Here is a 16449-nt window from a genome sequence, read left to right as displayed (position 1 = left end):
ATGTCTATTTTTCTGCATAGTGTATGTAAGTTTATGTGCAATTATGTCTTGCTACTGAAACACTGCAAATTAAGATCTATCTATCTATCTATCTATCTATCTATCTATCTATCTATCTAACTTTGATTTTGTCATAGCGAGAAAAAGACTGACTTAAGACCACCATCTTGATCACCTTACACTAAACAATCAATGTTGTGAGTGTGATGCGACACTCATGATTTTAGTCTGACTTAGCATATTTATCTGCAATGGTGAAATCATTTGAAAAGTCATTTGGTGTAAGGCTGGCATAATGTTATGTTTTTTTGTGTTTGTATTTGTGTAACTGTGTGTAGTTGCTCAGTAAAGAACCAGAGAGTCGTCTGTCAAGTATTTTGGACATTCAGAACATTCCATACCTGGCGGATGTGAACTGGGATGCTGTGTTGGAGAAAGCAGTTCCACCAGGTTTCACTCCTAATGTGAGTGACAATTCACAAACCTTCTCTTTTTGTGTCTCTCTAAGCTGCACAAGTATCAAAACAATGACCTGAGCTAATCTGCCTCTTATAGTAAAAATATTCAACATGAACACAAGTTCAAAGAACATCACATGGTATTAATGTAAATAAGGATTATTTGTTTTATACTCCTTACAGTTGGATTTCAAAGAACACAAGGGGATGTAATGAAATAAAAAAGACTGATGTATGTCTCCTTTAACTATGATTCAACATTCTGTAGTGTAGGGGGAATTATGATTGCCCCACTGAAAATGCAGTGGTGGCAACAGTTTGAGCCAAGCTGAATAGAAGAATACAATTTATTTTGGGAAAAAACGACAAAAAAACACAAAAAAAACCAAAAAAACACACACAACTTGCATTGCCAACTGTGCTGGTTGTTCACTATGTTTGTTTTGATCTAAGTCACAATGTCCCAGGGATACAATCCTATTAAACTGGACTGATTTGTGAGCAGCTGAAAATGAGTGGACTTTTGTTCTGGTTGTGTGGGGCTTTGATAACTGAGGAACAAGCAAGGATGAAAAATCTGAAAACTCTAGTGTCACTAGAGTATTTTCACCTAAAATGAGTTCATGAAGCAAGAGTTTTGTTAAAAAAAGATAATAGGACATTAGAGTCATAATTAATCTTTAAGTACTTTTACTTTCATTACTTAAGTACATTTGAAGGCATGATTTGTGTACTTCGTCCACCACTGAGCATGACTATCTTGACCGGTCTACGGCCATGCAACAGGGTGTGATGCATTGTGTGTTGTAACACATTCCTCCCATAGCCGTAATTACACATTTCTGTGGCTTCTGTTGGTTTGAACAAGACCAAATAGCTTTTGTTGTCCTGAACCTTGGGTGCCTGACAGCCTGTTGCCAGTTCTTGGTTTGTCCCTCTTCAAACCTTTGGTAGGTACTCACCTCTGCTGACTGGGGACACCCCACAACCTTGCTATTTCAGTGATGGTCTGCCTTGTTAAAGTCACTTAGGTTTTCACACCTGCCCATTTCTTCCACATGCAACATGTCAACTATGAGAACTGAATGTTCACTTACCTTCTAATATATCCCAGACCTCAACATATCCCGTTGTTATGAGATAATCAACATTATTCATGTCATTTGTGAGTGGTCAAACTGTTTTGGCTCATCGGTGTATATCCAGGCATCAACCTCTAGGCTTGAAATGTTAATAGTGTTTCTTTTTTCCTCTTAATGATTGGTACATTTATTACCGTAAAGTATTTTGATATTTTGTGTGGTGATTGTTTTCCATATCACACAACTCTGTGTTCACAGTAATAGCACAACATAAACTAAACTAACAGATATACTTTTCTGTGTCAGTTTTGTATTGGCACAAAATAGAGCAGTAAGCCAGAAGATTGTGTGTTGCAGTAATTTTCCCAAGTTACGAGGTCTTATACATGCTGTGAAGCCCAGACAGCACAATCATTATAACATGCTGCTTCAAGTGGCTTAGTGCTTTCATAAAATAAAATATTTTGTGATAAAATATACCAATAATGTTCAATAACCCATGTATTTTTATAAATGTTTAATAATTCCATCAAATAATTCTTCCATCAAGCAAATTTAGTAGGCTATCAAGAAATATACAAAATTTAATTGACACTTGTGGCCACATGTTTATATTTAAATAATAGACCATAAGAGAGGGAATATGGCGTATAACATTACAGTTGTTATTCAGCTGCAGATGGTATTCACGATAATGCATGGTCTTAGGATTCCACTCTGTTTATCCAGCAATTTTTCAAGAGAAATAAAAAGAAAAGCAAAGAAACCCTGAACATTGTTTGCAAATGTGCTTAACTATTGCCAATTGCTTCAAAAAAGTAGTAATGTTTGCAGAGCCATAAAACGGACACAATAACAGGTTCAGCACTGCTTTTTTTGCCAGATTAACCTGTCATTTTCTTTAGCCAGTATGTAAAGCATCCCACATCGTATATGTTAAATTGTATTCTGTTTGCTTCTGGCAAATTGCAGTTTTTTTTTAAACAGTACTGCCATCATAGCTGCTGACTGAAAAGCAGACTGAAGAAGCAACAAAAAATTCAGAGTTTGATATACCTGTTGCATTTTTCAGAATCTGAACAGGGCAGCAGGTCAAACATTATCTTTTCCTGTGACTATTGTTTTTTGAGGTTGTTAACTGGAAATGTCCAGTTAGGGGTTGGTAGTCGTAACTTACTGTTTTTAGCATAGTTATTGAAAGTCTGCTATTTTTAAGTTGTCATTCTATTGTCTACTATCTCAACACACGGTTTGCGTTTGTGACTACAGCTGAGTAAAAACTGAAAGTACGTTAAGAACAGCAATGTTATGAGAATGTAAAGTACAGAGCTTCAGCACATGTGAAAGTAGCTTCATAATGCCTCTTTGAAGAAACTCAATTGTTTCTCAAAAAACTCAAAAAGTTTGAAAAATTGGTGAACATAAAATCCAACAGGATGATGAATTGCCAGTTGAACATCATTGTTTGCTGCTAAAAGATTCTCTTCTGTGCATATCTTGCTGAAATGTTTACATTTCATTCATTTGGTTTGTATAGTTATTTTTGTTATTTTTTTCAGGAAAAACCAGGAATGATTAACTTTGCCTTTACTCTTAATTTTTGTTAGACACCACAGTTGTGTACGTTTACTTACTTTTTGGTGATCTTTTTATATATTTGCAGATTTTCAATTGTATGTTTCTTTCTGGCACATGACTAAATGCAGTGTCTTGTTCACACTTTCAGTTGGGCTTGGTGTGTCAGGTGGAGTTTCACAAACATTGTGACAATCACATTTTGAAAGTAGCTAAAAAGTAGCACACTATTTTTCAAAATGTAGCTAAAACGTAGCCCCTATTTTTTCTGGAAAAGTAGCTACGAAGTAGTTGCAAAATACTAATTTTTCAGTAGCTATCCCAACCCTGGAAGAATGCAGTCACACATCATTCATTTTCAGTTTTTGAATGTGCTAAAGAAGAAATTTAATAACAGTTACCTGCAGCATAAGGTGAGCTATTACTTAGCTGTGCTCAGTGGAATAATAGTTATTTTAAAACATGTAGAACACAACCAATCAGATTCCACTGTTAGAACAAACTGTCATTTAAATAGTTTTTTTGCAATGTTTTTGAATGTGGCTCAGCCAGTCAGATTTTAGAACCCAAACAATTGATTTAATAAATGACATTTCAAAACAGATTATCTTCACAAAGCAAATAGAAGTCTTCACAGGACTGGAAAAGGTCTACTGAGCTAAACAAAGAGGAAACAGGCAGTTGTGTGTGTGTGTGTGTGTGTGTGTGTGTGTGTGTGTGTGTGTGTGTGTGTGTGTGTGTGTGTGTGCAGCAGATTGCTGCAGAGGGAGAGTTTGGAGTTATTCTGAGGATTATGACCCATATACAACCTTTATTTCGATGCCAGACAGCAGTGGGGAGGCAAAGGAGGTGTTTATGCTTAAAATACCAACAGGAGGAATTAGCTACATGACAGCAGTGGAGAGTGTGTGTGTGTATGTGTCATCAGGATGTATTAGCTACATGACAGAAGACGGTAATGACCTTTACTCACAAAGAGCTATACCCCTCTCCCCCTCTCTCTCTTTCTAAGTACTGCCATCTATTTTTTATTATTTTTCTGCATCATTTGATCACAGTAGCTGTCCTTTACGTTATATCAAAATTTCAAGATGAATGGACTAATAAAAACAGTCCAAAATGACCAGGAATGAAATCTCATTACACTGACTTACATAAAAAGTTAGGAACATTTTGCCCTCTCCACTATCATTTTGGAGATACTTTTTTTACTGGAGATTTTTTTTACAAATCAATGATTTAATATAAAATGTAAATAGTAGGACCGTGCAAGAGATCAGTTGATTGGTACTATCAGTGACCTTTATATAATTCTTATCTTATAAAACCTTTATATAATCCTTATTAGCCAGTAGCATTGGCAGTCATTAGCACCTTTTTTTGGTACTGGCATGTGCCAATGGTAGTACAGAACTTTGGACAACTGGGCAGCACAACAAGCCACCATTAGGATAAATATTACCAAAAACATGTCATTGCTGTCAAAACTAAACATTGTATGTCCAAAATGGTAGCTTTACAGAAAAAAAGACTTGTAACCTGTAATGAAAGTTATTGTAACTAGATTTTTTCAAGTAATCTTAGTGTTTTTCTTTTGATCCATTCATGATGGATCACACACATTTTCTAAACCACTTATTCTTCTGGGTCATGGGGAGAGCTGGAACCTATCCCAGCAGTCATTGGGCAGAAGGCAGGAAACTCCCTGGACAGGTCTCCAGTCCTTTGCAGGGCAGACATATACAGTCAAACCTAGGAGCAATTTGTGTGTCTAATTAGCATCTCCCCTGCATGGGGTGAACATGCAAACTCCACACAGAAAGGACCGTTGTCACCTGGCTGGGAATTGAGCCAAGGGCCTTCTTGCCATGAGACGACAGCATTACCCACTGCACCACCATGCCACCCATGATTCTTTTCAAAAATGTTAAAAAAATTTTTGTTCCTATTAAATTGTACCAGCCAAAAGTGTCAGTTATCATTATTTTTTTAAGTACTTAAAAACAGCATATAAAATATACACACACTGAGCACTTTCTCCGCACTTTCTGTACTCATTGCCCGTTTTATCAGCTCCACTTACTGTATAGGAGCACTTAGTATTTCTACAGACTGTAGTCCATCTGCTTCTCTGCATACTTTGTTAGCCCCCTTTTACCCTGTTCTTGAAAGGTCAGGACCCCCACAGAGCAGGTGTTATTTGGGTGGTGGATCATTCTCAGCACTGCAGTGACACTGACAGGGTGGTGGTGTGTTAGTGTGTGTTGTGCTGGTACAAGTGTTGATCAGACACAGCAGTGACACTGAGGTGTTTAAAAAAATCCAGCAGTACTGTTATGTCTGATCCACTCGTACCAGTGCAACACACATCACACAACACACAACACACCACCACCACATCAGTGTTACTGCAGTGCAGTGCAGAGAGTGATCCACCACCCAAATAATACCAGCTTTGTGGTGGTCCTGTAGGTGTCCTGACCACTGAAGAACAGAGTAAAAGGGGCTAACAAAGTATGCAGAGAAACTACAATCTGTAGTCTGTAAAACTGCAAAGCACATCTATATGATAAGTGGAGCTGATAAAATGGACAGTGAGTGTAGAAACAAGGACATGCTCACTAAGTATTGTTGGCAGGCAATACGTGTTTTATAGATCTTGTTTGCTGTTTTGCTTCTTTGCCAAAGCAATTCTTTTCTCTTCTTGTAATAGGATGGGCTGTTTGTCTGTATTCTCTCTCTCTTTCTCTCTCTCCCTCTCTCAGAAAGGACGTCTGAACTGTGACCCCACCTTTGAGCTGGAAGAGATGATTCTAGAATCGAAACCCCTGCATAAGAAGAAGAAGCGACTAGCCAAGAGTAAATCCAAAGATGCCAATAAAACCTCCAGCCCACTGGTGTGTTAATAACACATGTGAAAAACACATGTTCATTTATTACACACATGTAATAAAGACACCAAATACATAAATTGTAAACTCCTTAAATTGTAAGAGCCTATATGTGCTGAGCTTCAGTTCCTTAGTTGCATAACTTACATGATACATTTATAACAATAAGTCATAGACATTACTGCATAAGTCTTAAGATGAATAACTGAATAATAATAAATGAGTTAAAGGGGTTAATTGCATGTAGTCACTTAATATGTACCATTTAGAGTGGTAAAAAGTTTAAATTAATTAATCGCATTATTTTGTGAGGTGAATTGCAATTAATTGCATTTGTTTCTTTTGCTCAAGTTTGATCCTAATGAAAAATGTTTCCCATTTTAAAAGAAGCACAGTTTTTTATAGTAATATAAGCAGACAAATAATCTTCATCAGAGTTTATTACTTTTGACTTTCATTTTTACAGACTGCGGTAACAGTGGAGAAAAACTGGAGCTTTCCACTTTGTTACTGCTTTTGTTAGTTTGCTGCTTGCTTATCCATCTTCCACAAGCACTGTCCATCTTATTTGTATTAAAGGTGCTTAAAGTATTGCTTTAAAAGCCATTTAAAGTTGTATTTGAACAAGAGAGCTACACAAGCAGATTCTGTCATAGCCATGCCCAGGGTGCAAGCAGGTCTGCTTCAGGTGCACTACTACAAATGGTTTGAAAAAAATGCATTAATGACCTAAAAATACTGTGGAGTTATAATGTATCAGGTTGCCATGTTAATTTTAAAGCCTTCTGTACCGTTACTTTCAGTTATACAGTTTGTTTATACTGTTAATTTATACTGATCGGTTATACTGTTCAATTATAATGTTTGGTTATACTGTTCATTTATATAGTTTGTTTATCCTGTTCAGTTATACTGTCAGGTTTAGCAGTAAATACACACACTAAGAGGACATGAAAAGTTCTGATCCTCACATTGATCCATGTGTGTGTGTGTTTCCAGCCCCCCCACCTGCAGCAGTGTCTAGACACTGTTACACAAGAGTTCATCATTTTCAACAGAGAAAAGTAGGTACTGCCCTCCCCTCCCTCTCTCTGTCTCTCTCTCTCGTTCTGTTTCTCATTCTCATTCTCTACTTTTTCTTTCAGACTTTTCAGACTTTTTCTTTCAGACTTTTCAGACTTTTTCTTTCAGACTTTTCACTTTTTCATGTTAATTTAAGAAATAAGGATGTACCAATGTTGCATCTGTGAGCCAATATTAATAACTGTTCATGGACATCGTTAACAGTAGGCTGGTCATTATATGATGAAATTTTTGCTGATAATTAATTACCATATAAATAACTGTGATTCACAGTTTTGTCTTTTTGAAAAGCAATTAAATTATTAAAAGTATTGAAGTACAGAAATTACCTAATTGCCCAACTGTCGATAATTAGTTGCTCACAAGTGTTGACAGATACAACCCAATCTCAAATACAGACATTACTCACAGCCACCCTCTAAAGGGGTTATTAGCAAATGTGTTTTCTGCTTTCTTTGAAACTGCAACTCAACTGAAGAAATAACAACCAGTTCATGTGCAACTCTATTACAACATCAAATCATCATGTTCGGTGTGCCTGGCCTGTTCTGCAATGTAATAGGATAGAGAGGTCAAGAAAGGAAGCTTAATCCATGTATTTGTGCCTTTTCCCCCAATGTCCTTCTTATTTTTCCTTTTTGTTTGTTTGTTTCTTATTTATTTGCTCAAGGCCTTCAACAAGAGAAGTTTTAATTACTTACTGAGCTATCGATGTCTATAAAAAGTCAGTATAGTTTTGCAAGCAAAATCTCCACCACTCCACCCAGAATGAGTGCGCATAGATTCAGTTCTAGAATGTGATTTGTGTGCAGCATCAGCTCCACATCATCTGCTGATTGGTGTGAGGAAATATGTTACATGTGAACATTATCAAATTATGTTTTCTTGTGGTAACATTTAAAATGATTTCAGGTGATTTTATTACACTTCAGGTCTCCCAAGCTAGAGTTCGGTAAATCAGCTTTTAGCTATAGTGTAACAGTGAGCTGGAATAGAGTACAGGACACTCTAAAGGTAGAATCGCTCATTTCGCGTGAGTTTTTAAATGTCATCTCCTTCATTACTTTTTGCTTTGTTTTTAATTGTTTTAGTTGACTATTTTTTGTTGTTTGTTTTCAATGGTTTCTTAATTTTTCATTTAATTCTTAATTCATTTATCCAGAAAAAAAATGTTTGCTTCATTTCCCATCCAATCACTGCATGGCAGCTATTGCACTATCCACCATTTGAATGTATTTTGAATTTGAAGCTCCAAATGTTCAAAAAATCGTGCTTGGATCTGTAAAAGCAAGACACACAGGCAAAGCATAGGACGCCGTTCTCCAAAGCCAAATATAAAATATCAGCCACCTGTCTTAAGGAATAAAGTTGCATTGTCCTCAACAGCAGTGATCTACATACTGCCTTATTCTGCAAATAAAGTGATCAGAGGCACGATGTAAATGAAAAAAAATCTATGCCCACTGTGTTAGTATGCTTTAGCCCAGAATACCTCCCAGTTTGGATTTTGGCTTCATTGTGTACATTTATTTCAGCGTTTTTTTTTTTGTCCAATTTTTTTTATACTGTCAATATTTTATTTACATCGTCTTCATTGGGGTACTTTTATCTTCATCTGGGTTTTGCTTGTCAAGAGTTGGAGCATGTTTTATAGGGAAATGTTGCTTGGTTGTTGGGTTTATATGAAATTAGTATCGTATCATTGTATATTGTATATATACAATCAGTATCGTAGCATCCTGTTGCTGCATAACCCTCGCTAACCTACTGTGATATTGTGTGTGAGTGTCTACAGCTGATTTATGATTTTATTCTTGTAGAAAATGTGCTCTAATTGGAGTTTTAGAGTCAGATTGGTAATGAAGTGGAGTGTGAGGGTTTGAGCCTCTGAGAAATCTGTGTGTGTGTGTGTGTGTGTGTGTGTGTGTGTGTGTGTGTGTGTGTGTGTCTGTGTGTGTGTGTGTGTTTAACGGCTGAATGAGCAGAGATTCCCTGCATTAGTTTTCTCACATTAAGTCACTCTTATCTCATTGCTGTGTGTGGGTATGTGTGTCCTAATGCTGCGCACAGTATGCAGACTGAGCTTTAGGCTGTTGGGCTGTGCTGATTATTATTCATGCTCTAATGAATATTCCACTACTCAAACACTGAAAACTTTACAGCTATGAATATTAAATATGAGTCTAATCAGTTCACCCAGATCTCTTCATCCACAAACATTTTCAGTCTTTATAAAGGGAGTTTTATTCATTGATTCATTTCTGCTGCTAGCAACTGAAAGCCATAAATACCTCAAACACAATAGATATGCAGAGATGAGGATATGCATGCATACTCAAGTACTCAGTTAACCATTTAAGGTGCCACTTTTGAAATACTGAAGAAATTAACACTAAAGAAAATATGTTTTGCCCAGATTTGTGAGCATGTAAATTATTGTGCAAAAGTCAAACCTTCCTTTATTGAATTCTCATTCAAAACAAGCATCAGACGATGCAGAGATTAGACATAAAACCACTTGAATTAGGAAGAGTACAAGATCTGGTGAATCACAAACATGGTCACCATTAGATAAACAGTACCTAAAGCTTTCATCTTTGACAGAGAGGAGAAAATCAAGCTCCACTCTTGCTTCAGATCTGAAACATTCCATAGGTATTTCTGTTTATCCTTCCTCTGAGAGAAGACAACAAAGTGCAATGGATCAGAAAGGATGCATAGCTGTCAAGAAGCTCTTACTGAAAAAAGGAAATACACTAATAGACAACATTTGCAAATCTCACAGATAATGGACTTTTCACCACAGTCCAGACCTCAGTATCACTGAATCTTTTGGTGATTACTTGGATCATCTGTGTGTGAGAAATAGAAAAAACAACCAACTTCTAAGAATGAACTTTTGCGAGGTGTGAAATAAAAAAATTCTTTCTCCTGAAAAAAATAGAAGTAAATCTTAAGAGTGTGTAGACTAAATACAGAAAAAATATATTTGTCGTTGGTGAAGCTTCTGAATAATTTGTTATTTTATACTTTTTATACTTACATATAACGTATAATATTACACTTTGCTACTACAAAACATGAGTGCATTGCCGAGGACATGTTGTTCAGGAAGTGACCGATAAAGCAGAGCAAAGCTATCCATGTAACCAGCTCTAGCTGGTGTTAGCTAGTTCCAGAAACAATAAAAATACAAGATTGTTTTGACAAACTAATATGTTAGCACATCGTTCACTGAGGTGAAAATGCCCCATGTAGAAAAGAAGTCCTCACCAGCATGCAATGTTAGCTTAAGTGTTAATGTTAGGAACCTGGTTAAAAAATCAGCCCTCTCTGAATCACTGTTTCTGTGTTCAGTGTTTTAGGGGTCTTTTTTTACATACACCTGGAGAACCTTTGAACAAAGTCTTGAATTTCAGAAGGAATGTAAATGTATAATTGTCTATCACTGGTATACCTATGAAAATGGATCTCCTGGTTCCTGATGGCATTAGATATAACATGTACAAAGGCCCTAAAATTTTACCTTGTGGGACTCCACAAGTAATGTTGATATTCTTTCTCTTGCTTTCTAATTTCTTTCTCTTGCTTTCTAATAACTCTGTCTCTCTCTTTTCCTCTCGCTATTCCTTTTCTTATTCTCTTTCCTACTCTATGTTGTCCTTGTTGATTATCTGCATTGTTTCTAATCATCCTCTCTCTCTTTCTCTCTCTCATTTCCCAGGTTAAAGAAGCAGGGTGACAGCATGAATAAAACATCTTCACTGTCAGCAATGGACAAACTGCAGGACGGACACAACGATAACAACAACAACAACAGCAGCATCCCTTTGAGAACAGCTAATACTGACCAACTGCTAAAACTCAACAGCTGCTAATTCTGACCAACAACTAAAACTGACCAATAATGGCCAAATTGCCCTTGCTCTTCTGCCCTCCTGCTTTTCTTCCTCTGAGCTTCATGACTAAATAATGGGTCCAGACACGTGCTGAAATGTGGAAAAGTGGGACAGTGTTCTGACCTTCTGACCACAGTACTGTCCTCAAATCCTCAAAACACATAAACAAAGCATGGAGTAGACACAGCACAAAACCAGCCCCTTTGCCTTACAGTGTGTATGTGATTAAGTGTGTGAGCAGTTTGTAAAGACTAATTGAGTGACTGAATGCATCACTGTAGCTGTGTAGCCCAGTTAGCGTTTGCATTAGCATTAGACACCTTTAGCATCTGTAACCCGCTTTGCTGACTCCTGTAGCATCCATCTGATTATGCAGCTGATATTTATATTTCTGTTACTCTGTGAATAAAATATCTGTGTTAAATAAACTTTATGCATACACTGTAATAGAGTGATGACTGGTGAATCTGATTAGAACAGCAAACAGTGAGATTTTTTACTGAGCAGCTTCAGGCTGTTGTACAGTATTCTTGAATATTGTATTGTGATTATTTTAGTTTGCTGACATTTCAGCTGTTATTGTGATATGCAGATTAATATGTGCATTCCTTCAATATCAGAAAATAAGAATTTAATAAATGGGAAATTATATCGAGATACTATATATTTCATCTTAACATATCATGTTTAAAGTGATGGCAGCCTATTGTCCAGCCTACAGGAAGCAATGGTTTGGTGAAGAAAGAAATTTACACTTTACCCTTGCTTTTAGTAATCAGGTGCTGCAGGCCTTCATACACTGATTAGTCAAACATTATGTATAAATAAATCAATAAAATGTAAACAAAGTCATTCAGAGTGGTTTGATGTGAAATATTTCATTCTAGAAAAACCCTGATTCAGAATTGTTCACAGTAGTGGTGAGAAGAACAAGATATCCAAAGCATTGAACACCTCTAAAAGTTAAATCATAGAAAGTTTTAACAGTAAATAGTTCTGAATATGTTGCCTGAGACATTGCTTTAGGATAGTTTTGAGAAAGTTTTGGTTTACAGTGTTTTTTTCAAAATGTATTCAGGGTGGAGAGGTACATTCAGGGTGTTGTAAGGAAAAACAGTTTTGTTTCTTTTTCCTTTTCAGATTTACCATCTACTACTTTAGTGTACATTCACTTGCTGTTTTGGATAGTATATAAAACTAGAAATTAAAAGTTTGTAAACAAACTTTAAGTTAGCTTGACAAGTCTTTGCAAACAGTTGGTAAGATATTTATAGGCCATTGCTATGATATCCAAGGTGGTTGTTAAGGTGTCACTATACTGTTGCTATGTCATCCTAGGCAGTTGCTAAGATGCTGCAAGACCATTGTTGTGGTATCCCTAGTTATTGCATTTAGAATGTTATTTCAGACATCCAGACCTTATCTAGTGAAGTACATATTGTTTATACTATACTATAGTGCAATTCCTGGATTTAGACACAGGCTTTGTCTATTTGTCCAGTCATTTCTCTTCATCTTTACCTTTTGTCTTCCTCACCATCCAGGAGCGTCGATAAAAATGTAGGTTTCCTGAAAAATGTATGAATGGGCCTCGTGCTTCATTTATTTCCCATAGCAAAACCAGTCACAAAATGAAAATGTACAAACAGTTTTATAGTGTTCATGGACATCGTTAACAGTAGGCTGGTCATTATATGATGAAATTTTTGCTGATAATTAATTACCATATAAATAACTGTGATTCACAGTTTTGTCTTTTTGAAAAGCAATTTATAGTGTCATAATTCTAACTCTCACTCAGCACGCAGCAAGCTGTGAATATGAATGTAAGCAAATTATGCCATTAACTGAAATTTTGTTTATTGCTTATCAAAAATGTTTTATCTTTATTGTCAAAGCAAGAATCTATAATGGACTGTTTTTTCTCGTATAAGACAGATGCATGAAAAGGCATACACACAAAGTTCCACAAACATCTTCGTTTTTCCAACCACAGGTGATATCAGTGTTTGAAAGACATCACTGACATCTTGACATATAACAGCATGTGTAGCACTAAATACGAATATGTTTATGGAGTTTTCATTATTTCCATTTGACATATTCAGTGACTACAGCATAAGCTTCCTTTCTAATAATAGCTTCAATATATCATGATAATCCATCTTTACCTCTAAATCTGGGGACATCCATTATAGGACAAAAAGTATGTGGACACCTGACCATCATTAATCACTGGTCATTAATATAGAGTCGGTACTCCCTTGCAGCTAGAACATCCTCCCCTCTTCTAGGCAGGCTTTCCACAAGGTTTTAGAGTTTGTCTGTGGGACTTTGTGCCCATTCAATCAAAAGAGTTTGGTCAGGCACTGATGTTGGATGAGAAGGCCTGGCTCCATGATTCAAGTTATCTCAAAGGTGTTAACTGAGGTTGAGGTCAGCGGTCTGTGCAGGCCCCGTCTTTATGGATGTCACTCTATGCACATGGACACATTCATGTCAGGTTTTCCTCAAATAATGGTGGAAGCATATAATTGTCTAAAGCATCTTTATATGTCATGGCTTTACATTACCTTTCACTGGAACAAGGAGCTGAGCCCAAACCCTAATTAAGAGCAAATGCACTGTTCTTGTGCTGATGTTGCTTCTAGGGGTAGTCTGGAACTCTATAATGAGTGATGCAACAGAGAAGAAGTGATTTTTATGTGCCTCCCACTTCAGCACTCAGCAGGCCCACTTAATGCATTTACATGGTCTACTACTTTGAGGCTGAGCTGTAATTGGTCTTTCACAATAATAGCATTACAGTTGACCAGGCCAGATCTATTTGGAAATTCATAAACTTACTTGTTGCAAAGGTGCTGTCCTAAATTCTTCAGTACGACCCATTCTACTACCAGTGTTTGTCTATGGAGATTGCAGGAGCTATGTGCTTGATTTTATATACCTGTTAGTAATGGGTCTGGCTGAAACATCTAAATTCATTAAACCCCTTTCCACATACTTTTGACCATATACTGTACTATATTCTCTGTTTTTGCTGTTTTTCTTTTTTTGGGTTGTCACTTTGTGTGGCATTTTCATCTACATTATAAACAAAACTCTAGTTCTTCTTACAGACCATGACCAGACTAAACCACTGATCATTTACTCTGTATAGGTTTCCATTAAAATATTTCAGCAACCTAAAAAATCTCAAGCAAAGAGTTGAATCTATGTTAATCTCTTCAGGGCTATTAGAATCTTTCAAATCTCCTACCCTTACGGCACGCCTGCTTCCATTTTCACATGGTGAGAGGCAAAAATACATGCTGTATCTCAGCGGTTAGATAGTGCTTGTGGTAAAGGTCACTAAAGTGCTCAGTTTCACGTCCCAGATAATTGGGCCTTTTAAACTCAAATGAGTCGACATTTTCTGCTCAGTTTAGAAAGGGCAACATCATTTTCCCAAATACATGCTCTCTCTCTCTCTCTCTCTCTATCACACACATACATTCAGAGATGGGAAGTTTTCCTTTGTTCTTTAATGGTAGTATCTATTACAATTGAGATGAAATATTTAAGGGTTTGCAAGTGTGTGGTTAGTGTTGAAAGATGTCTTGAGCTGCATTGAACTCAAAGACTTATGTGCTTTCCAACATTGTAGAACATATTGTTGTCTGTAAACATGAAAATAATATCACATAGCTGCAAACAGTAGTAGTCATCATCTTGATAGTTGTATTATATTTTTGTCTATTTTTATAGACATCAGAAGTGGGCAACTCTGAGGAGCTTCTTGGCCATCAGGGAAGGCCTAATGATTTCTAGGTACCTTTTTAAAAATATTTTTATCATCATGCATTTAAATTCTGGAAGTACTGTAGTATATTCTAACTTCATTATTTCACAAACGAAAAATTGTGCCTTCAGATTTTTTTCCACCATGTTATCTAGGAAGATACAGCCAATCAACCTCACGTATTGGTTAGGCCTTTTTTAAATTAACTACCAACATAATTAGCAACTGACAGTGAAATAAATCAGTCCAATAGACCAATTCCATAGGAAACCAGGATTTGCACAAACCAACACATACAGTTGCATATGTCACTCACTGCAAATATATCTAAAAAATAGTCTAAACAGGTTTCAGTCAGTTATTAGACATGGTAAACAGTGGTGGTAACTCAGTGCCAAGACTAGCATTGGTAGAATGTGTTGTCTGTTACAAGCTTCAATAAAAATAAGGAAAATCTTTGCAAATGTCATGTCTCTTTACTCCAAAACAGGCAAAAAAATCTTTATATGCAACAGCATTAGCTTAGAACAGTGTTTCAAAACCTGGTCCTCAGAGCCCCACAGTCCACATTTTTTCTTCATTCCAACATGTTGAGAGTTAGAACCGTGTAATATGGACCATCTGGGGGACTTAACGACCAAGCAAGTTGGCTTAGAGCAACATACTATCAGAAATCCTATGAGTGCTAGCAGAAATTAGTATTATCATAGAGGTGAATATCTCACATTTATGGACTGAATCGAAGGCCTTGCTCTAATAGTCACAGCTCACCACTGGATAGCAGTGTTGTCAGAAACCATTTAAGCAAACCTATTGATGACTTAACAAATAGAGGAGCAACAGTTTGAAAGAAGTGTGTTGTAATATATGTATTTTAATTTATACAATATAAGCAAGATTGGGTGAAATACTTTACTTTAAATTACTGAGGGTTGAATATTGAATACTGTCCTAAATGTATTCAGTAATGTATTCTGTTACAATACTATATTCAGAATACATTTAGAATGCACTTACAATACATCTCATGGTAAGGCAGATTGGAAATCTTTTGGACCAAAAATAAATAAATAAATCAGTCACTTAATTCACTGTTCCTTGCTGAAACTGGTTGGTAGCTCTTCATGTAATTATTCTGTTAATATGTTTCATGAAAGTTACTTATCATTTAAAAAAATTATAATATTAAACTTTCACTTGCGAATATCTCCACTATTATGGATATTATTAGCTTAATCAGCCCTTTAAGAGGTCAGTAACACTGAGATTAATAAATGATCATCACACTGATTTATCATTATACTCAAGCAGAGCTCAGTAACACTGAGATTAATACCTGATCACCACATTGCTTTATCAGTCAACTCAGGCTTTTTAGCAGGAATGTCAGTGTTTATAAAGAAGCCATTAACTGAGGTCCTCTTTAGAAAAATAATTAGTAGTTGTGTGTAACTACATGTTATATACTGATTCTAAAGTAGTTTATAAACAAGCATTGATGGTATTTCTTTTGAATATTGTATTTGTTTATTTAGTGGTTAAGTATTCTAAGAGTATTCTTCTAAAAATGTAAATGTAACTAATTTCTGAACAATGCCTTTACAAAGGGGAAGTTTTAGCTCAAGGTGGATGTTGAGGTATGTTTTGAATCACTACTTGATTGTAGGACCAGCATCTTTT

The 16449-nt window shown here is 36.2% G+C and overlaps 1 protein-coding gene across 1 annotated transcript in view; it reads left to right on the top strand.

Moving 5' to 3' along the window:
* The window catches only part of LOC108431906 (serine/threonine-protein kinase 32B), a 56093-nt gene extending 44253 nt beyond the window's left edge, over nucleotides 1-11840 (top strand). The window contains exons 9-12 of the mRNA XM_017705375.2: nucleotides 339-464; nucleotides 5881-6012; nucleotides 7006-7070; nucleotides 10814-11840. Of these exons, the coding sequence (XP_017560864.1) occupies nucleotides 339-464; nucleotides 5881-6012; nucleotides 7006-7070; nucleotides 10814-10967 (477 nt within the window). The 3' untranslated portion in view covers nucleotides 10968-11840. The remainder of the gene's footprint in view (nucleotides 1-338; nucleotides 465-5880; nucleotides 6013-7005; nucleotides 7071-10813) is intronic.
* Nucleotides 11841-16449: the final 4609 nt, after the last annotated feature.

Source organism: Pygocentrus nattereri, chromosome 14 (genome assembly GCF_015220715.1).
Source record: "Pygocentrus nattereri isolate fPygNat1 chromosome 14, fPygNat1.pri, whole genome shotgun sequence".
In the NCBI taxonomy this organism is placed as follows: domain Eukaryota; kingdom Metazoa; phylum Chordata; class Actinopteri; order Characiformes; family Serrasalmidae; genus Pygocentrus; species Pygocentrus nattereri.
The sequence above is the reverse complement of the archived record's forward strand: the minus strand, read 5'-3'. Positions and strand labels throughout refer to the sequence as shown.